This window comes from Wickerhamomyces ciferrii, contig 00041 (assembly GCF_000313485.1).
Source record: "Wickerhamomyces ciferrii WGS project CAIF00000000 data, strain NRRL Y-1031 F-60-10, contig 00041, whole genome shotgun sequence".
NCBI lineage: Eukaryota > Fungi > Ascomycota > Saccharomycetes > Phaffomycetales > Wickerhamomycetaceae > Hansenula > Hansenula ciferrii.
The window spans coordinates 974-22151 of record NW_011887699.1 but is presented as its reverse complement, the minus strand read 5'-3'; the positions used below and the strand labels follow the sequence as shown (position 1 = coordinate 22151).

At 30.4% G+C, this 21178-nt stretch overlaps 8 protein-coding genes across 8 annotated transcripts; 4 read left to right on the top strand and 4 right to left on the bottom strand.

The window, feature by feature from the left end:
* Positions 1–2420: 2420 nt before the first annotated feature.
* Positions 2421–3866, top strand: BN7_1906 (GATA-type transcription factor; the record flags this gene model as incomplete). Its single annotated transcript, XM_011277485.1, has 1 exon — positions 2421–3866. One exon carries the CDS (start codon positions 2421–2423, stop codon positions 3864–3866), a length of 1446 nt encoding a protein of 481 aa, XP_011275787.1.
* A 921-nt stretch (positions 3867–4787) lies between these two features.
* On the top strand, positions 4788–6728 carry BN7_1905 (uncharacterized protein; the record flags this gene model as incomplete). The annotated part of the gene is made up of 1 exon (XM_011277484.1): positions 4788–6728. One exon carries the CDS (start codon positions 4788–4790, stop codon positions 6726–6728), a length of 1941 nt encoding a protein of 646 aa, XP_011275786.1.
* A 254-nt stretch (positions 6729–6982) lies between these two features.
* On the top strand, positions 6983–8127 carry HEM12 (uroporphyrinogen decarboxylase HEM12; the record flags this gene model as incomplete). Its single annotated transcript, XM_011277483.1, has 2 exons — positions 6983–7061; positions 7154–8127. The coding sequence occupies 2 exons, from the start codon at positions 6983–6985 to the stop codon at positions 8125–8127; spliced, it is 1053 nt and encodes a 350-aa protein (XP_011275785.1).
* A 298-nt stretch (positions 8128–8425) lies between these two features.
* Positions 8426–10249, top strand: VMS1 (Vms1p; the record flags this gene model as incomplete). Its single annotated transcript, XM_011277482.1, has 1 exon — positions 8426–10249. One exon carries the CDS (start codon positions 8426–8428, stop codon positions 10247–10249), a length of 1824 nt encoding a protein of 607 aa, XP_011275784.1.
* Positions 10250–10356: 107 nt separating this feature from the next.
* On the bottom strand, positions 10357–13074 carry RDH54 (DNA-dependent ATPase RDH54; the record flags this gene model as incomplete). Its single annotated transcript, XM_011277481.1, has 1 exon — positions 10357–13074. One exon carries the CDS (start codon positions 13072–13074, stop codon positions 10357–10359), a length of 2718 nt encoding a protein of 905 aa, XP_011275783.1.
* Positions 13075–13717: 643 nt separating this feature from the next.
* HSP26 (chaperone protein HSP26) lies at positions 13718–14371 on the bottom strand (the record flags this gene model as incomplete). The annotated part of the gene is made up of 1 exon (XM_011277480.1): positions 13718–14371. The coding sequence occupies one exon, from the start codon at positions 14369–14371 to the stop codon at positions 13718–13720; it is 654 nt and encodes a 217-aa protein (XP_011275782.1).
* Positions 14372–16432: 2061 nt separating this feature from the next.
* On the bottom strand, positions 16433–17308 carry BN7_1900 (Autophagy-related protein; the record flags this gene model as incomplete). Its single annotated transcript, XM_011277479.1, has 1 exon — positions 16433–17308. The coding sequence occupies one exon, from the start codon at positions 17306–17308 to the stop codon at positions 16433–16435; it is 876 nt and encodes a 291-aa protein (XP_011275781.1).
* Positions 17309–18114: 806 nt separating this feature from the next.
* BN7_1899 (General transcriptional corepressor) lies at positions 18115–20634 on the bottom strand (the record flags this gene model as incomplete). The annotated part of the gene is made up of 1 exon (XM_011277478.1): positions 18115–20634. One exon carries the CDS (start codon positions 20632–20634, stop codon positions 18115–18117), a length of 2520 nt encoding a protein of 839 aa, XP_011275780.1.
* Between the last annotated feature and the right edge of the window lie 544 nt (positions 20635–21178).

The window sequence follows — 21178 nt, the reverse complement described above, 5'->3', positions numbered from 1 at the left end:
TTCCAAAGTGCATTAAATATCATGTTATTCCAAAATATCAATCAGCTAATAGTTTATCAATTAGTAAATATTGAGTTCAAGTTTCAGTTGTATAATTAATATATCATGATTTAATTAAATCCATAGATATAAATTAACCAGCTTGCCAAAAAAAACAGATTAAAACACTCACACATCAAAATTTGGTCGTCTATTTAGTTCCTAACTGAAAAATTGACTAACGTCATCAATTAAAATTAAAATTTAAACATAACAAGCTGCTGGAACCAACAAATAAATATGGCTGAGGGTGAGCTATTTATAATTTACATACCAAATTCTATAAGATGATTGAAAGAAATTCACCAATATATTTTTTTCATCAACGCGTCAAATTCGCGTTTATAAATTATCATGATGAATAAGATCTTCGACTAACCATCTATGACCACTGCTTAAGTTCAAATCTATGAAAGTATCGATAAACAAGTGGTATACTACACTCCAAACCATATACTTGAAAAGAAAGAAAAAGTAAAATGTCTATTAAAATCCATGTTGATAAAGTATTTTAAACAACTTCATACTAAAACATAAATTATAAACAATAATGGTTAGTATTCATATAATATAGATCAATGTAAAATGACTATAATCAAAGTTGGGTAAACAACTATATGATAACTATTCTGTCAAACAATTTAAACAATTTATGAATGCAATATATGTCATTTGCTTTGGGCTCAAAAATGCACCAGAAGTATTCAGTAGATTCTTGCAATCAAATTAGCTGATTTTGGTCTCTCCAATGATAATTTTATCATGCAATAGTGATAAAAGCTGGTCACAATTTTCTGTATTGTGATTCAGGGGAATCCCAAAACGTCTTCACAAGTCCAACATTCATGGCCATAAAATATCCATGATTTTTTTTGATTTAGCTTCATGCGCAAAATGTTTTTATAATTTTCAACCTCACCAACAGCGAATTCGCGTTTAATCGTATAGCGGATTCAATGAACAAATTTTAAATCATCATATTGAAGACAACTGATATATAAAGTTCTAATATATTATTCATAAGACTACAATTATATCACATCATGATACAAAAGTATATATATCGATGATCAGCTTAATACTACGCGGAGATGTAGTGAAAATAAAATGACGTTTATTAAAATCAATGTTGATAAAGTATTGTAGAACAACCTTATACTAAAACATAAATCATAAACAAAGTTGATAATATATATAGTTCTCATGTAATATAATGAATTAACCTTGTATCATATTAAACTGAATAATTATCCAATATCAGATATCCACACCTTAAATTCTATGATATGTGACTTCATAAGATTTGATCTAAACATACAATCTGATAATAAAACAAAAGTCCACTAATAATAAATGTCCTAATTTCAAATTACTTCGATGATATAGTCATTAGCACGAACGCGGATGAAAAATTGCAGCTTATAATAAAATAATTAAGGAATTTTGAATATTACGATTTGTATTAAAAAGTTTTTCATATTATAATTGAACAATATTCGCGAACATATCAATATCGAATCAAATCATTTACAATTCATAAACTTGAACAATCACTTAATATTTAGTTAGAGATCATATATATAATGCTATCAACTGATAACTCGACTGTTGATATGTAAGTGAAGTTTTGAATCTCTGGAGAAGAATGTTTGTAATCGAAATGATTCAATTTCCATGCAACCAACAACGTGTAGTCTAATTAAGCCACAATCAATGGTATCACTGCACGATAAGATTAGTTCTGATAATGCAAGGAAGAAGAACAAGATACAACTAAACAAAAGGTGGATTTGAACAAACTAATAACATGATACTCTTAATAAACCATACACATTAAATCGTTTATCAGTTCCTTTGCTTCCGTTTATTTCTTTGTAATTCTTTTAAATTCTTTTTGGTTTAAAATTGTCTTTACTTATACGGCATTATCTATTAAATTGCCATCCACAGTGCTGTGAATTACACAGAGGTCTTTGTGCAATTATTATGCTCTTAGACAGACTTAGACAGACACCCTATGTGTAAATATCAGAACAGTACACCGTCATATTGCCGCCCCTGCCCAGCACCGCATTAGGAACATTTCCCTTTTAGGACAATTCAAATCAATTTTTTCGATAAGATAAAAATTTTTTTGTAATTTTCCAAAGGGATTTTGATTTTTTTTAATCAACAACAGGAAAAAAACTTTAACTTGTTTTAGTAAACAATTAGTATTTATCATCAATATTTCATTCATTCGTTTAATGATATAACAATAAAAGAGCGTCTAGATTATAAAAAGGACAATAAAAAAGATAAGATACACAGTTAAGATATAGTGGTGTTAATTTTTGGTTTTTTCATTATTATTTATTATATTGGAAATTATAGATCTAACCATGTCGGAAGTTCAACATCAATCACCAATTTATGAAAATAAATTAATTCCATCAATAAATGATGAAAATAATCAAAATCAAGTACATCAACAATCTCAGAATCAAACATTACCTCCATTACAAATCAAACAACAACAACAAGGTCAACAATTACCTTCAATACAATTACATCAACATCAACATAATCAACAAACTCAACCTCAACATCCAAATGTTAAAACAACAACTCAAATAAATTCAAATGGTACTTCTACAATAAAGACAAATTTATCAACACCAATTTGTAAAAATTGTAAAACTTCAACTACACCATTATGGAGAAGAGATGAAACTGGTCAAGTTTTATGTAATGCTTGTGGATTATTTTTGAAATTACATGGTAGACCAAGACCAATTTCACTGAAAACCGATGTTATAAAATCAAGAAACAGAGTTAAACATCCAAACCAGGCAAATAATGGTTCAAAGGGGAATAGTGATCCAAATACACCAAAATCTCCTTCACCATCACAACAACAACATCAACATCATCAACAACAATTACCAGGATTATCTATGCAAATGCAACCACCACATCCAAATCATCTTCAAGGTCCACCACAACCCCATCCAGGATTACAAGGTGTACCACCACCACCACAATTACCTTTACCACATGGAATAAATCGAGTAGTATCAAATCCTCAACAACAATCACAATCTAAAACAACAACAAATTCTCCATATATTTATCATTTACATCCAAATCAAACACAGCAACAAGGTCAACCACAAGGACAACAACAACACTTACCAAATCATTTAACTCAAATCCCTGTCCCATTAAATCATCCAAATTCTGTACCAACTCAATTTCAATCAAATTTAAATACTATAACATCACCATTATTATTAAGTACAACACCTAAAACTACAACAACAAGTTCAAATTTAAGTAATAGTCATATAGTTGCCGCTGATGTATTAGATAATTTAAGCAAAAATGAAAAACCAAGTCATTTAAACTTGAATGATTCTTCTAAGGATAAAATTAAACCTTTCAGTCCAACAACTGCTTTAACTGGGAATAATACAAAATTACCAAGTTTAAATAATGTTGCACAAGTTAATAATCAACCTATTTATTCTTCATCACCAAGTTTTGGACCTCAACATTCAATAATGTATTCAAATTCACAAACACCAACAACAACAACAGCAACTAATGCTCCAACAACTCAGACCACACAAATGGTTCCATTACAAGTATTTGAAGATGAAACTTCTAAATTAAAGACTAGGATATCTGAATTAGAATTAGTTAATGATTTATATAAATCTCGTATTCAAGAATTAGAAAATTTAGATTTTGAACAAAAGGAAAAATTTAATGAATTAAAAAGAAAATTTGAATCAAGTGAGGAATCTGGTGAACAAAAGAAATTTAAATCTGAAGAATCAAAATAATGTAAAAGGTAAAGCTTATATTGTATAAATTAATTTTCATGATGTGATGAATTAAATATATTGTAATTTGTAGTATGTTGTTTTTGGTTATACAGTGGTCTCGGAAAAACAATTTTTAAGCGATTTGGAAATTTGGAAAGTGATCCAAAAAGCTTAGTTTGCCTAGTAAAATGTCAAACAAAGACAATAAAGAAGCAATATCAGGAAAGATCATGCTATGGTAACTATTGATTATATTGATTATACTCTTTATATCTTTGTACTACTAGTCTAGTTAATTTAATGATGGTAGTTGTTGCGTTGACGTGTTGACTACGCCTCCACAATAACTGTAGTCATCTCCACATAATTGAATATCAATTTGAATCAATAAAACAGTACGGATTAATATATTCCGTGATTAACAGACAGCAGACAGTTAAATGTTAGATCATTAGACAGGTACAATTAATTAGTTTATTACTATAAATCTAGGTTATTGTGTTGTGATGTATTGTTTTGTTTTATTGCTATGTACTTTGTTTAGCAATCCGGAGAACATGAGATTATGTATAGACTAAACAATCAATGAGTAGTAATAGAAACTAGTATATACTATTAAAACAACCATGGATTACAAAACTCATACAATATTAATAACAGTTTTAGATCATCAAAGATCATCCATGTTATTTACATCTTTGACAAACTGTTATAGTAGTAGTGGGCAATGGACATGTACTCGGTATAGTCTAAGTTGTCTGACAAAATTTGTTTTATACCCACTGGAATTAATGGAACATTATTCAACATTGCTATCATCGGATTTTTATGATTTATACAACAAAAGAAGATATATAAATTAGAATGATTCCTGAAATTTAAAACTATGATTACTATACAATGATATTATAGATTCAAGTTCATAAAGTTTTATCAAAAATGGATGAAAAAATTGATGAACAACATGCTGAAGTTGCCCATCAAACTTCAAAACCTCGTTCAAATTCTTTATTTCAACCAAATTATCAAAATTCAACAACTTCAACTCCAGATTTAAATTCTGAAAAATCTAATGGTCAACCAGGTCAACAAGGTCAAGATGAAATCTCTTCAGATAATATCCTTTCACAATATGATGAAGATCAAGTTATGCAAATGGGTAAAAATTTTGCACTAAAACATAATTTACCAAATCCTGAAATGTTCGCTAAAGGTGCTGCTATAGCTCGTAATCCAAAAGGTTATAATAGAATGTCATTCTTAACTGATGAAGAAAAACAAGTTTTACATCAAGAAGTTCATAATCCTTGGAAAATCCCAAAGAAATTATATCAAGTTATTTTTTCAATTTCATTAGCTGCTGCTACCCAGGGGGCAGATGAAACTGTTATATCTGGTGCTTTATTATTTTATCCTCATGCTTTAGGGATTGGTGAAAAAACTGATAGAAATCGTTGGTTAGAAGGTCTTGTAAATTCTGCACCATATTTATTTTGTGCATTTGTTGCAACATTATTTACAGATCCGGCAAACAAGAGATTTGGTCGTAAAAAAGTTATATTTTGGTCATGTTTAGCAAGTGCTTTAACTTGTTTTTGGCAAGGTTTTGTAAATACTTGGTATCATTTATTTATTGCAAGAGCTTGTTTGGGTGCTTTTGGTATTGGTCCAAAATCTGCAACTGTTCCTGTTTATGCTTCTGAAACTGCTCCTGCACCAATTAGAGGTGCTCTTGCGATGCTTTGGCAATTTTTTACTGCATTTGGTATTGCTCTAGGTTATGTTTTTTCAATTGCATTTTATTATGTACCAAATCATGGTTTTAAAAGTGGATTAAATTGGAGAATAATGTTGGGGTCTGCAATGATTCCTGCATTTTTAGCATTATTTCAAATCCCTTTTATACCAGAATCTCCACGTTGGTTAATGGGTAAAGAACGTTATCTTGATGCTTTTGAATCTTTAAAAAGTATAAGAAATCATGAAGTTTGTGCTGCAAGAGATTGTTTTTATCAATATGTCTTGTTGAAAGAAGAAGCTGGATTAGAGACTCCAACAATGGTTAAATTAAGAGAAATGTTTACCGTGAGAAGAAATAGAAATGCTTTAATTGCTGCATTTATTGTTACTTTTATGCAACAATTTAATGGTATTAATATTATTGCTTATTATGCTTCAACAATTTTCGTTGAAGCAAATTATTCACAAATTAGTGCTTTAGGTGTTTGTGTTGGTTATGGTTTCATAAATACCCTGTTTGCAATACCTGCTTTTTTCACAATTGATAAAGCTGGTAGAAGATTTTTATTATTAATTACATTCCCATTCATGTCTGCATTTTTATTCCTTACTGCGTTTTCATTTTTAATTCCAACTGATCAAAAATCTGGTCGTGTTGGTGCAATTACTTTAGGGTTATATCTATTTACATGTTTTTATTCATTTGGTTCCGGGGTTGTTACTTTCCCTTATACTTCAGAATGTTTCCCTCTTTATATCAGAACATTAGGATCATCATTATTAGTTGGTAATTTATGGTTTTGGAATTTTGTTATTGCAATTACATGGCCATCAATGATTGATTCATTTACACCAACTGGTGGGTTTTGTTTTTATGCTGCATGGAATATAGTTGGATTTTTCCTTGTTTTATGGTTCTTACCAGAAACAAAAGGCTTGACATTGGAAGAATTGGATGAAATTTTTGATGTACCAATGTATAAACATGCTACTTATCAAACTAGAGAATTTTGGCATGATTTTCAAAGAAATTTCCTTAGAAGAAATATTCCGAAACAAGAACCTCTATATAGTCATCAAAGAATGGCTGTTACTAATGAATTCTGGAATGATAAACCAGAAAACCAGCATATTGAGTAACATTTATATAGTATTTATCAATCATAAATATAATATTAGTTTTTGAAATTTTGTTTTGTAAAATTGGTTATATGTTTGTGTCCCAAACCGCTGCCATTTTTAATCGGTCTCACTTTCCCAGATGTTTTTTTTTTTTTTTTGGTTTTCCTTCAGTGAAAATTGAATTTAATTAAGCTTAAACGGATTGAAGAGATTGAAACTTCTTTTGATACTTCATATTTATAAGGATTTATTGATTAATTGATATATCAAAGATGTCTGAATTCCCACCATTAAAGAATGATTTGATCTTGAGAGCTGCAAGAGGTGAGTTTGAAAAGTTGTATTGCATGAGTACTATTGATTGCTAACTATATAATTTCCAGGTGAAAAAGTTGAAAGACCACCAATTTGGATTATGAGACAAGCTGGTCGTTATTTACCAGAATATCATGAAGTTAAAGATGGTAGAGATTTTTTTGAAACTTGTAGAGATGCTGAAATTGCAAGTACTATTACTATACAACCAATTGATCATTTTGATGGATTAATTGATGCTGCAATTATATTTAGTGATATTTTGGTTATACCGCAAGCTATGGGTATGGAAGTTATTATGATTGATAAACAAGGTCCTCATTTCACCGATCCTTTAAGAAAACCTGAAGATTTGAACAAATTAAATAAGCATGTTGATGTTACTAAAGAATTAGATTGGGCTTTTAAGGCAATTACTTTAACAAGAAAAAAATTACAAGGTAGAGTTCCATTATTAGGTTTTTGTGGTGGTCCCTGGACTTTATTAGTTTATATGATTGAAGGTGGTGGTTCAAGATTATTTAGATTTGCTAAAGAATGGATTTATAAATATCCAAAAGAATCCCATGAATTATTACAAAGAATCGCAGATGTTGCAATTGATTTCTTAGCTCATCAAGTTAAAGCAGGTGCTCAAATGTTACAAATTTTTGAATCTTGGGGTGGTGAATTAGGTCCAAAAGAATTTAAAGAATTTTCTTTACCATATATTAAACAAATTAGTTCAAAATTACCTTCAAAATTAAAAGAATTAGGTATTAAAGAAGATATTCCATTAACAATTTTCGCAAAAGGTTCATGGTATGCATTAGATGATTTATGTGATTCAGGTTATAATGCTGTTTCATTAGATTGGTTATGGGATCCAAAAGAAGCTGTTAAAATTGCTAATGGTAGAGTTACTTTACAAGGTAATTTAGATCCAGGTACAATTTATGGTTCAGATGAAATTATTTCTGAAAAAGTTGAAGAAATGATTAAAGGATTTGGTGGTGGTAAACAAAATTATATAATTAATTTTGGTCATGGTACTCATCCTTTTATGGAACCTGAAAAAATTCGTCATTTCTTAAAAGAATGTCATAGATTTGGTTCTCAATGAATTTAATTCCTTATAATTGGGGGGTTTCTTTTGGGAAAAATTTTTGAAAAATGAATTCATGATCTTATATATATTGTTATGACAATTATGATACGATTCAATATAATACTTAATAATACATGTTTATAGTAAGGAATTGTGATGATTTGTAGATATTTTGTAGAAGTTGATTATATACCAACTTTTTTGTCGCGCATATGGTGAAAAAAATGAAAATAAATTGGCCCATAATTAACATTGATATAATTCAAATTTAAGCAGAAACCACCAAATTTACAAGATCAAAGTTGTCTCCAAGATGAGTGGGAAAGTCCAATATGGTCCAGAAGAAACATTTGTTTACAATCTCTCGGACAAGTTGCTTGATTCCTTGCAATTGATGTATTTTGATAGTTCAACTACTCAAGAAGTTTTGCCACAAAAATTAACAACAGAAGCATTATCCAAACATGATGAACAATCTTCAAAAGAAGTCTCACCAGGTCCCAGACCAGTTAAAGATAAAGAGTATTACAAGTCTGATTTACATAGGTTTAATTTGAAAAGAGATATGAAAGGTCTTCCAAGATTAACTGAAGAACAATTTGAAGAATTAGCTGGTGATTTAGATGAAAGTATATCAGGTTCAGATTCAAGTGATACTGAAACTGATGAAGAAGATGAATTATATGAAAGTAAAAAGGATAAAATAGATACTCTGTTTGAGAAAAATGTTCAACAATTACAAGATTTGAAATTACAAGAATCTGATAGTATTGTTAGTCATCTTGCTACAAGATCTCCATATATATTATTTAGATCTTCATTATTAAAAGAAGATCAATTATTTGGTATTTATAAATCATTATTTAGTTTAAAACAATTGGAATCTCCCTTAGAAGCTTTAAAAGAATGGAAATCCTCAAAACCTAGAAAATCTGCTTTATTAATGATTGGCGGTGGTCATTTTGCTGGTGCTATTATAAATCATCAGCCAAAATCAACAAAGGGGAATGCTGTTAAACCAGGTGAAAATATCTTGGAACAAAGTGTTGATCTAGTTGTTAATAAATCATTCCATCGTTATACAACAAGAAGAAAACAAGGTGGTTCTCAAAGTGCAAGTGATAATGCTCATGGTAAGGCAAATTCTGCAGGTTCAAGTTTAAGAAGAGCAAATGAAATTGCTTTACAAAATGAAGTTAGATTATTATTACAATCTTGGAAAAAGGAATTAGATGAATGTGAATCTATATTTATAAGAGCAAATGGGTCATCAAATAGAAATATTATTATTGGTTATGAAAATGCAGTTTTACAAAATAATGATGAAAGATTAAGATCTTTCCCATTTACAACAAAGAGAGCTACAACTTCTGAATTGAAAAAAGCTTGGGTTAATTTAACTTATTTAAATTTAACTGAAAGACCTAAAATTGATGATAAAAAATTAAAACAAAAACAACAACAAGAACAAATTGAACAATCAAAAATTCAAAAATTAAAAGAAACAAAAGCAAAATCACCTCAAGAGATTCATACAACTGAATTAATCTCATTTTTGAAAAAATCAAGAGGTCCTGTCCTTATAACTTATTTGAAAAAAAATAAACTTGATTTTAATTTTACACTTGAACCTAAAAATGAATATTTCACAACTCCAACTTTATTACATTTTGCATCATCTCATGGTATCAAGAATCTTATACCAATTTTAATTAAAACTGCCAAAGCAGATCCAACTATTCAAAATTCTAATGGGAAAACTCCATATGATTTAAGTGCAAATAAACAAACAAGACAAGCTTTCCAAATTACAAGATATGAAATTGGTGAAGATAAAGGAATTGATTGGGAATTAGCACATGTTGGTAAGGCAATTAGTAGAGAAGAAGTTGAAAAATTAGAATCTGAGGAAAAATTAAAAGAAGAATCTGATAAACAAAATTTAATTAAAGAAGAATTAGCTAAGAAGGAGGAAATTTTAGAACAAAATAAAAAAAATGGTGTTTCTAAACAATTAGGTGGTGTTAGTATGAATCAAGTTAATATTAATTCTCTTAGTGATGATCAAAGAATGAGATTAATGAGAGAACAAAGAGCAAGAGCTGCAGAAGCAAGATTTAAACAACAACAAAAGTAGAAGTGTATTGTACTATATATATTTATTTAATAGAAATAGAGTTAGCATATTATACGTATTGACATGTGTAGAATTAAGTTGGATTAATATCATCTATCTATACATCATTATAAACTTGTTTTATTAACTTTTGTCAAGATGAATGAAACTAAATCTGAGGTTTTATTAACAATTGATTCTGTAATCAAATCACCAATATCAATATCTTCATTAGTTTTAATTAATTTTGGATCAATATGTCTATAATCGATTAAACATTTTTTAATATTTTTAGATTTTTCCATATTTTCATCAGTGGAATTATTTTTAACTTCCAGTGCTGATACCCAACTATTTGATTTTGTTGCCTTTTCAGGTTCAGCTTCTTCATCCTCTTCCTCTTCTTCATCACTTTCATCTATGGTTATATCTATTCCTTTGCCTTCACAATCACATCTCATTAAATCATGAGTATTTGAATTTGTTGATAAATTTAAAGTAAATAAATCTTTTAAATCAATTGAATCAAATAAATCATCTTTTGAATTTTTTTGATTATCTAAAAATTTATCAGATAAATTATTCTTCATTAATTGACGTTGTAAAATTTTTTCATCAATGCAACCCGTTGTAACTAATCTATAAATGAAAACAGGTTTTTTTTGACCATCTCTATGAATTCTTGCCATTGCTTGTAAATCGATAGCTGGGTTCCAATCATTATCAAATAAGATTAATCTTGAAGCACCAATTAAATTTAATCCAACACCACCTGATTTTGATGATAAAAGAAAAGCAAAATTTGAAATTGAAGATGTTGTATTGAAAGTATTAACAATTGAATCTCTATCTTTATTTGGAGTAGAGCCATCAAGTCTTTGATAAGTTAAATTTAATTTTAATAAAATGTTTTGTAATATATCTAAAGTTTGAGTATAATTTGAAACTAAAATTACCTTTTCATTTGTTTTTGATGAGATTTCATTTAACAATTCGATTAAAACTTGAATTTTACCACTTGTTATTTGATTTGATATTTTAACATCTGATATTTGATTGAAAGTTTTATCATTTATAATTAATGATGGTGAATTACAAATTTTTTTAAACATTGTAATTAAAGATAATGAACCTGATGCTGTGGTTTTGGAAATCATATTGTCAAAATTTGTTGAACCTAAGACTTCATTAAACAAATTAATTTGCAGGTTTGTTGGACGACAAAATAATACTATATCAGTTCTTGGTGGTAAATGATTTGACATTATAGCACTTGTACGTCTTAATATGAATGGTTTAGTAATATCAATTAATTCTTGAGATTTTTCATTACCTTTAGATTTAATTTCAGGATTAATACAATTTGTTTCTCTTGATTTTAAAATTGGATTCATAAAATTTCTTTTAAATTGATTAAAATTACCCAAGATACCTGGATTAATAAAATCAATAATATTGAAAAATTCAGATAAATCATTTTGAATTGGTGTACCTGATAATAATATTTTTTTAGAAATTTCTAATGAATTTAAAACTTGTAATGTTTTATTTGAATTATTTTTCAATCTATGACCTTCATCACAAATTAATAAATCAAATTTAGATAATTTTAATTCATCTTTCATATTTAATATTTTTTCATAACCCATAATTAATACTTGATAAACTTTTGTTCTAGCAAAATTTTTAACATCTTGTTTATCCTTGGAGGTTGTATTTTTAGAACTAAGTGTTAAGACATTTAATCTATTCATTGGTAACCATTTTTTAAATTCTCTTTTCCAATTACCAATCAATGTAACAGGACATGCAATAAGAACTTTATTAACAACTGGAGTTTCAAAACCTTTTGGTGATTGTTTTAATAAAGTCCACAGTGTAGTTATTGTCATCAAAGTTTTACCAAGACCCATATCATCAGCTAATAGTGCACCTTGACCATCAAATCCTCGAAGGTCCATTAAACATTCATAAAGAAATTTAACACCTTGAACTTGATGAGGACGTAATTTTTTACCCAAAAATGGATCAATAACAACATCTGTGTCATTTGATGATGCTTTGGTCATTATAATGGCTCCTTCTAATGATGGATCATATAATGGTTCACCTTTCATAGGTTTAGGATCTGTAGGAACAACTTGTTTAAATTGTTTATTAATTATTGGTGGTTTTGGTTCTCTTTTGATAGAAATGGGTATTGATTTTGCTTCTTGTTTCACCATAATAGGTGTAGGTACTTGTGATGATCCAGCACCACCTAGTTTCCCTAATTTAGCATCAAATTTCAATTTTTCAATCTCATGATCATTGGTTATTTCAGAACTAACTTCAACTTCATAACTACCCATGGAGAAAACACCATCAGTGGTAAATTTTGAAATATTTGATTGTTTATTAAGTTCTTTATAATTCAAAGAATCATCAGCACGCAGAGATATGAAATTTGAAGTCAATATTATAAATCCATCACCATCCCAAGTTTTATTCTTCTTCATGGTTTGCTTTCTCCATACAATCTCAAAGAACCGTTCATGACCAGGAATAGCATCTTTTTGAGCTCTTTTGGCATGTTCACCTATATTATTACCACTACCACCAGCAACCAGTGTTCTCTTGGGTACCATTGGTTTGAATCCTGATGATCTTGTGGGTACAACATTTGGCACTGGTTTTACCTGTCTTTCTTCAGCTTTTGTTTCAATTGGATCTATATTTTCTTTTGATGCTTCATTGTTAGTTCTTTCCACTGTGTTCTTGTTACTATTGGAGACACTGGGTATGTTGATACGTGGCGGTCTGAACGGTGCACTGGCGCCACCGTTGCTTCGTTGTCTTCTGTACATTTTGTTCTTTGGGCGGTTAATCTTCTGAAATTTTGGTGATGTTTTTCATGTTTTTGATTAAATTTATTATGGTTTTATTGAAAAGTAAACAAAGACAGAGGAACATAACCATCGTGGTGATGAATCTCAAATTTTTAAAGGAGATTGATTCTTTAAATTTAATTTGTTCACATTATCAAGGAGAATAAAAAGTAAATTATGTTATTCTGATCAGCTTGTAAGATTGTCACAATGGCTAGTAACTCACGCTCGGTTATACCATAACGTTGTTGAACGAGCGGTGAGCTTTATGGAGTAAATTTATTTAGAACCAATATTCATAGAGACTTTGCTCCCAAAGTATATGGTGATAAATTATACACATATTGATTAAAATTGTGTTAACGGGATGATATATAGAGATATGTGTTTGATGTGACAATATTTCAGTTACTTATTCGAGCCTATCATCTAATAAATATCATTCTTTATGTCTTTTTGAAATTGATTCATTCATTATGTAGCTTTTTAGTATCGACATGTATATAGAATTACAATCAAAATGTTATTAAATCTCATTTATTCATAAATCATATTATATATATATATACTAAAGCAAACTTATCCTTTTAAACTCCAAATAACCAACCTGTTGATATACGTCTCATTCCTTATTTTCAATTTCTTTTGTAACATTTGTAGTTTCAGTTTCATCATTCCATGATTCACTTGAACTAATTTCAATACGACGTGAATTACCCTTTTCATTTGATAATTTTGGAATCTTTAAAACTAAAACACCATTTGAATAATTAGCTTTAATGTTTTCTTCATCTAATTTTGGTGATTGTGGTAATTTTATATGACGTTCAAATTTACCTAATTTACGTTCTTTAATTTTTAAATTTGAATCATCTGAATGACCAGGAATTTCACCAGTAATTGTAATTTGATTATTTTCTGGATTAAAATCTAAGTTAATCTTGTCTTTGGAAGCACCTGGAATTGAAACATGTAATTCATAATTTGACTCATTATCTAAAATATCAACTGGTGGAACAATATCAAAACCTTGAGAGAAAAAACTTGGTGAATTGAATAAACTTGGGAAAATTAATGATCTATTAGCATCTGATTCACGTTGGTTTTGTGAAACTTGTGATTGATCATTAGATTCTCCTGATTGTTTAACAGCTTTTGTTGATGGTGAAACTTTAACACGATCATTAAATCCATTTGATGCTAATAATCTATTGAATTGATCAACTTCATCATTGATTGAGTCGAAAAAATTCCAGAATGGTGAGTTAAATGACATATTTGAGTGCTTTTGAATTGTAATTGATTTAACTTATTTGTTTGTATAATTGATATTTGAATTGAATTCTTGTTGAATTGAAATGAAATTTAGGCTTGTAAAAGATGGAATATCAACCTCCTTATATACACAACTCAGGTTCCTCTTTCAACTGGGATCCATAGCAATTCCAACTCCATAATACCCGATATCATTAATTCATACCCCCTTTTCAAGCTTTCCCTATGTTTCCATTCTTTTCTAAGATTACAATTTTTTGGAAAAGGTGTCATAAAACTTTGAGGATTTGGGTTATATTAGAATCATCGCGAAAGCTCTAGAAATTTCTATCATACACAGCTCATAAATCATGTTATAGTAATACAGAGGTGAAGTGCTTATGTTTGGAAGCCTTGTCTCGATATAGAATCTTAAAGAAGGATCTGGATGTTTCAATTCTAATAGTTCATCCATGAAGCTTAACAAGTTTAACAAGTTAATTGTGGGATCATGATTTCGCTAATTCGGGATCTCTAGTTTAACATTTCCATCAAATTATCATATAATTTGCGTCTTATAGAAAATTCTGGATAGAGTGGATAATACTTACAAGCATCTAGTTTACATGTGGTATCAAATACTCCTGTTCACATGGGTGCTTCTTCCATTAGTTATATCCTTAATTAAAACACTAGTATCTAGAGTACTTTCATGGTTTGTAAGTTTAAAGTGAACAATACAACGTGATTCATGGTCTATAAGAGCATTGTTATTTCATGTACTCATATAATAGCTCTAATCTGCATATTACTGAACTGCAATCTATTGAACTCATAACCATATTATAGAATTTATAAGTACTTATCATATCAATATCATCATCATGAATATGCTTAATTGGATCAGATGCCCCGGGGAAAAGCGCTAGCGCTCTAATAACTAGACTTAGAAGTTAGAAGTTATTGTTTACAGTTGTTATTAGTCTAAAGTCTAGAGTAGGCTATATATATTATCTAGGGTAGTCTATATCCATAACATGTTAACAATATAGACTAATTAGTATATAATTACCATTACTCGAGTTCCGAGGGCACTTCATAATTGACATTTAGGCTATTTGAGACTATAATATTAATCTATAGAGAGGCTCAATTTTTATATAAAGAGATACCATTGGGTGGGAGTTAGACTATTTTAAACTATCAGGAATTCAAATACTAGTCTATTTTATATATAGATTCGTTACGCAACCGCCTTTAACCGATGTCTCGACTAATAAACCATAGGCTATATTATCAATATAGTTTTACGACCGTGATAAGAATTACGCTGCAACAAGTACACAATAAGCAGCTAGTAGATAGACCATAGACTATTTGAATCGGTTCTGAAGAGCTGAAATATCTTGTTGACTATAAAGTTGGGCTTTCTCAAGTAGAGATTCTCTAGCCTATATATCTGTAATTTCGTGGACTCCCGCGGTTAACGTCTGATCTAATAGACTAATGGATTTTGATGTTTGTGGCTAGTGAAAGACAGGATCTCAATCTCGAGTCTGTCGACTTAAAATTGGGACTAATTTAGGGTCTTGACTCTTTATGAAGTTGACTTCATTTCCTTGAAGAATTCATCAAGACTTACATTTATCTTCAAACGATGAATCAAAGAGATTCATGCAGGTCAATATGGTCAGTACACGTTATCTCAATGCGATCAAAATCAAACAGACGGGTAATCACTGTGCTCGAGTACTAGTCAATTTGTGGTTTGGTCTAGATTCTAGAATCTTAAAAGCTCATGTTGATAAAATTAACGCCTTTAAAAACCACTAAAATAATGACATTGCAGAAGGGGGTAAAATGATCTAAGGCTTAAGCTACATACACCCCTGTCAATATTTAACCTTGATTTAATATACTACATGAGGAATTATGTTGACCCATATATTACCATAACATTATATAAATTCATTAAATAATTAAACATTTACTTCATTCCTGTGAAGTCCACTTCCCTTATCATCTCGTTACTTTTAAATGATTGTCTTTGAACTCTCAATCTTATCTCATTAATTTACTCATTTCATATAAATATTAAAGAAGTTCTATTTGTACTTTCAATTTTTTCATCATCAAATATATTTTCTGGATTAAAACCTTCAAAATAATCAATTTGATCTTTATCCATAAATTTATCTTCATCATCTAAATCATAATCCGTTATTGTTGAACCTATCCATAAAGAATTTGAAACGTGTAATACTGAAATTTCAGATTCCATTGTATTTGTTGATGTAAAACTTGGTAATGATGACATTCTTGTTTCTCTTGTTTCATGGGAATTTTCATCATCATCATTATTATTTAAATTTGATGAGTTTAATTCAGATTCTTCAAATGTTAAATTTGTTGGAGTTGGATTTGCACTTGTTAAAGTTGATGAATTTGTAGATTTTTTGGTGGTTGTAAATATTTTATAATCTTCCAATGCAGATGATAACATATCTGGTTCTTTATCTTCATTCATATTTATAAAATTTGATGAAATTGGTGATTTTGAACCAAAATCTAATGAATCAATATCATCCATATCACTATTTGTAGATCCAAAATACATAGATCTATGTCTATTTGAAAATTTTGAAGATGTAGCTGAAGTTGGTAAGTTTAATGATTGATAAAACTCCTTTTCTTTAGGATCAATATTTTCTGAATCAAAAGAAGAATCTGTTGAACTTGGAATTAAACTTAATCTTTTCAATCCACTATTCCGTATAGATGAAGGTTCTGAAATTATCATACTTGATCTTTTACTCTTGTGAGCCACTGTGCTTTGTGATCTAATTATCCCTCTTGATTTATTATTTTCATTTTGACCATCTTTGGAAAGCATAGATTTCCAAAGGCTTTTTGGTTTATAATCTTGTAATGAACCTATATGACTTGAACTTCTGTGCATGATGTGAATAATAATCTATTTATACCTGTTTCCTTCAAAACTTTGGTTATAATAAAGTGAACAAAGTTGAACAAGAAGATATCCAGTGATATATATTTGATTTGATTTGATTTTTTCTATACTATTCAATTTCCCTGATATTCAACTGCAGTATAAAAGATTGACCGTTTATGCGCGATACATCTATAAAATTCACAGCCAATTAACCGCGTTCGACCATTTCGAGACCTGAAAAGTTTTTCTTCCCAACGCGACTTCCTGCTTAACCAGATCTTATTGTGCCTGTGGTTTCCCAGAATATCCATCTGTTTGAACAAATTGGGCCTTTTGCAGGTAAACATATCCCTTCGTCAAGGGGGTAACCTCAAAACCAGCAACATATAAACAAACAAACGCGTTCGAAAAGTAGAGCAAAGTGAGCGAACTCATCGTGATATTCTCCAAACGGATCATCAAACAATTCAACCCTTTCTCGTATTCTGGACCTGTGTTCTTCTTCAGCTCGAGTGATATGATTCCAGACTTGTATTTAGTATAACGAGCTACTAGATCCCCCTTTGATTACGTACAATCCTCACTAAAACAATATTTACCCCTGTGGATCATGGTCTTTAACGGAACCTAGAACAATGGGTACAATAGATCATGATAAATCTCGATCTTTGAACTAATAGTCATAGTTGACACCATATACTCTATTTACTAATACTACAATTTCTGTTAATATATTACATTAATCCATTGATTTTCTCGCATTAAATAAAACATAGCTAATCTATCATCTGTTTCTTCTTCTTTTCTTATATTCATCTCCATTGAACATAGTTACCACCAGCAGTTGTAGCACCATTAACATAGGTATAACCTGGTGGAGGTGGAGGTGGGTATTGTCCCGTTGGTTGTGTTTGTCCATTATTTGTAGCTAATAATCCAGGATATCCTGGAACTGGAACTGCTCCTTGTGGTGGTGGTGGTCCTGTTGTGATAATTGTTGGTTGTGGAACAACTCCTGATGATGTTGTTTGATATTGTGGTAACCCTGCTCTATGATTGACATCAACAAGATAACCTTGTGGTGGATGTTGAGGATGATGTTGAGCTGGTGTAGAACCTTGGGTAGGTGGATTTGGTTGTTGTGGAACATGTTGTTGTGATTGAGGTGGTTGTTGAGGTTGAGGTAATGATCCATTATGTTGTAAAACAGGTGTAGCACCTGATACTGGTGTATAAATAGTTTGTGGTTGACCAGGTTGATGTTGAACAATTGGTTGTCCTTGTGGAAGAGGTTGAGGTTGACCTTGTGGTCCAACATGAACTTGTTGAACTGGATGTCCTTGAACTTGTACTTGATGTTGTTGCTGTTGAGGTGTAGTGATTTGACGTGGTGAAGAATCATTAATATCTGGGGTATTTGAGCGTCCAGCTAATGATTGTCTTGGTAATGGTAAATGATGGAATTGTTTTGGTGTTTCTATTCTAGGTGTTGTCTGACTTGATCTAATAATTTGTGGAGCTGGTGGTCCTTGTTGTGTGATTTGTTGTTGAGGTTGTGGTGCTGAAAGTTGTGCATGTGGTCTTTGAGCTGAAGGATGTTGTTGTTGTTGTTGTTGTTGTGCTTGGATTTGTTGTTGTTGCTGTTGTTGTTGCTGAACTTGAGCAGCTTGCATGGCTTGAGCTTGTGCAACTTGCTGTTGTTGTTGCTGTTGAGCAGCTTGTTGTTGATGGGCTTGTTGTTGAGCTTGCTGAGCTTGTTGTTGTTGCTGTTGTTGTTGAGCTTCTGGTTGATTCTCTTGACATAATTCATTGATTTCTTTAGTTGATAAACCAATCAAATCTCTCAATAGCATAACTGGGGTATCTGGAGGACCTTTCAATCCTGGAGGTGGTGCTTCACCTCTTGAAGCAGCTGTCAAAGAATGTGCACGTTGTTCAGCTTGTTGACTAGCCCTTAAATCATTTGCATTTCTATAACAAGCAGATGCTCGAAGACAGGCATCTGCTGCATCACGAGCTTGATCATCACAACGTTCATAAACACATGCTAAACCATCCCAAGCAGTTGCTGATGCAAGAATTTGTGGAATTGTAGCTTCTGGACCTTCAACTTGTAATCTAGCAGCTTGTGAATAAGCAGCTAAAGCATCTGGTAATTGACCTAATTTTAAATATAATGAACCAACAGCTAACCAAGGTAATGGTGAACTTGGTCCTTTACCAAGAGAAATTTGGAAAGTATCATATGCTTGTCTTGGTGAATCGATCAATGAATAAGCACGACCTAAAATGTACCATGTTAAAAAATCCGTATTATCTTCACCATCTTCAGAACGACATTGATTTATAGCATTCTCTAATGAACTTATAGCTGATAATGGATCATAAAATTTTGTTGAAGGTAATAATAAGAAATAAGCACGAGCAATCATTAATCTTGGAATGAGTCCAATGTGTAGTAATGCATCATTTATAATTTGAAAAGCTTCATCAAATTCATTCAAACTTTCTTTCAAAAGAGCAAAATTTATCCATATACATGCATATTCTTCATATTTATCACGATTTGAAGGTAATGGACTTGAAATGGCTAATCTATATTCATTAATAGCATATTTATAATTTTTCTCTAAAATGAATAATTGTGCTAATTTGGCATGTGTATTCCCAATGATTTCATAATCAAATGCTGTTATAAGTTCTGTTGCCTTATTTTGATATATTGATAAAATTGTATGTAAAATATGTTTAACATAATTATAATTTCTTGATTTGAGTAAAATTTCTGCATTTATATATAATAATTCAGTATCATTTGGTTGTATTCCTGAAGCTCTTGTGATGGCTTGATGGGCTTGTTCATACTCCTTAAGACCTATATGAGAAATACTTAATTCTTTCCATAATTTGGTTTCATTACTCAAATTTCTAAACTGCTGTATAGCAGAAATAATTAATTCTGTTGATTGTTTATATCCTAAACCAGATCCATTTTGATCCAATTTTAAAGCTTGTGATAAACCAACTATTGATTCCACATTATCAGGTAAATGTCTTAATGAATTATCGAATGCCTTTATAGCTATTTTGAAAAGTCCTAAACTAATGGAACATGAACCAATTTGAGCCCAAGTTTGTGAAGTAACTAATTCATATTCATTGATTGAAGCTGAAACAACATTGGCTTGACTTTGAGCTATATTATTGTCATTTGAATGGCCATTAAAAACATTTGTTTTAGAACCATTTGTGAGTGGAATATGAGGCGTATTTGGAGTTCTTCTTTTATTTTGAAACTCTTGAGTAGAAGAGATCAATACATGCTTTGGCATTTCCGCAGATTGATTCAACGATTATTTATGCTTTTAATGAACTTGCAAAAGCTTTTTTAATAAAGTGGTTGGTTTAAATTGTGAATGTGAATGGTAAGTTGATGAAACAAATTTTTTGCTGTCCTTTCGTTTTGATACCTTCGGTTTTTTTGATTTTTTGTTGTATTTTACTAAATATGTAAATTCAAGTGGTCGAAGAAGAATATGAGTTCCATTTTGCAACTGCATAGTGCAGAAAGAAGGTACTTCAGGTATAACATACATATGCACAATGATGTGCAGATTAATACTGTTTTCAGTCGGTTTTGATGTACGTCTTACAGTCTGCAAAAGCTATATGCATGGCAAGTTTAAATCCGTAAATTTGGACCTTATGTACACACGGGCCATTTTTGGAACAGGTAGTTAAGAAGGAATTTCGCGAGCATTTGAGGTCAATTCTTCCTACAGTACAAACTTTTTGCCCGTCCTGGATCTTGCGAGAAATTATCTCAATTACACGTCATGATGATCCCCCTTTTATGTCTTTAGAAAGTGTTTGAAT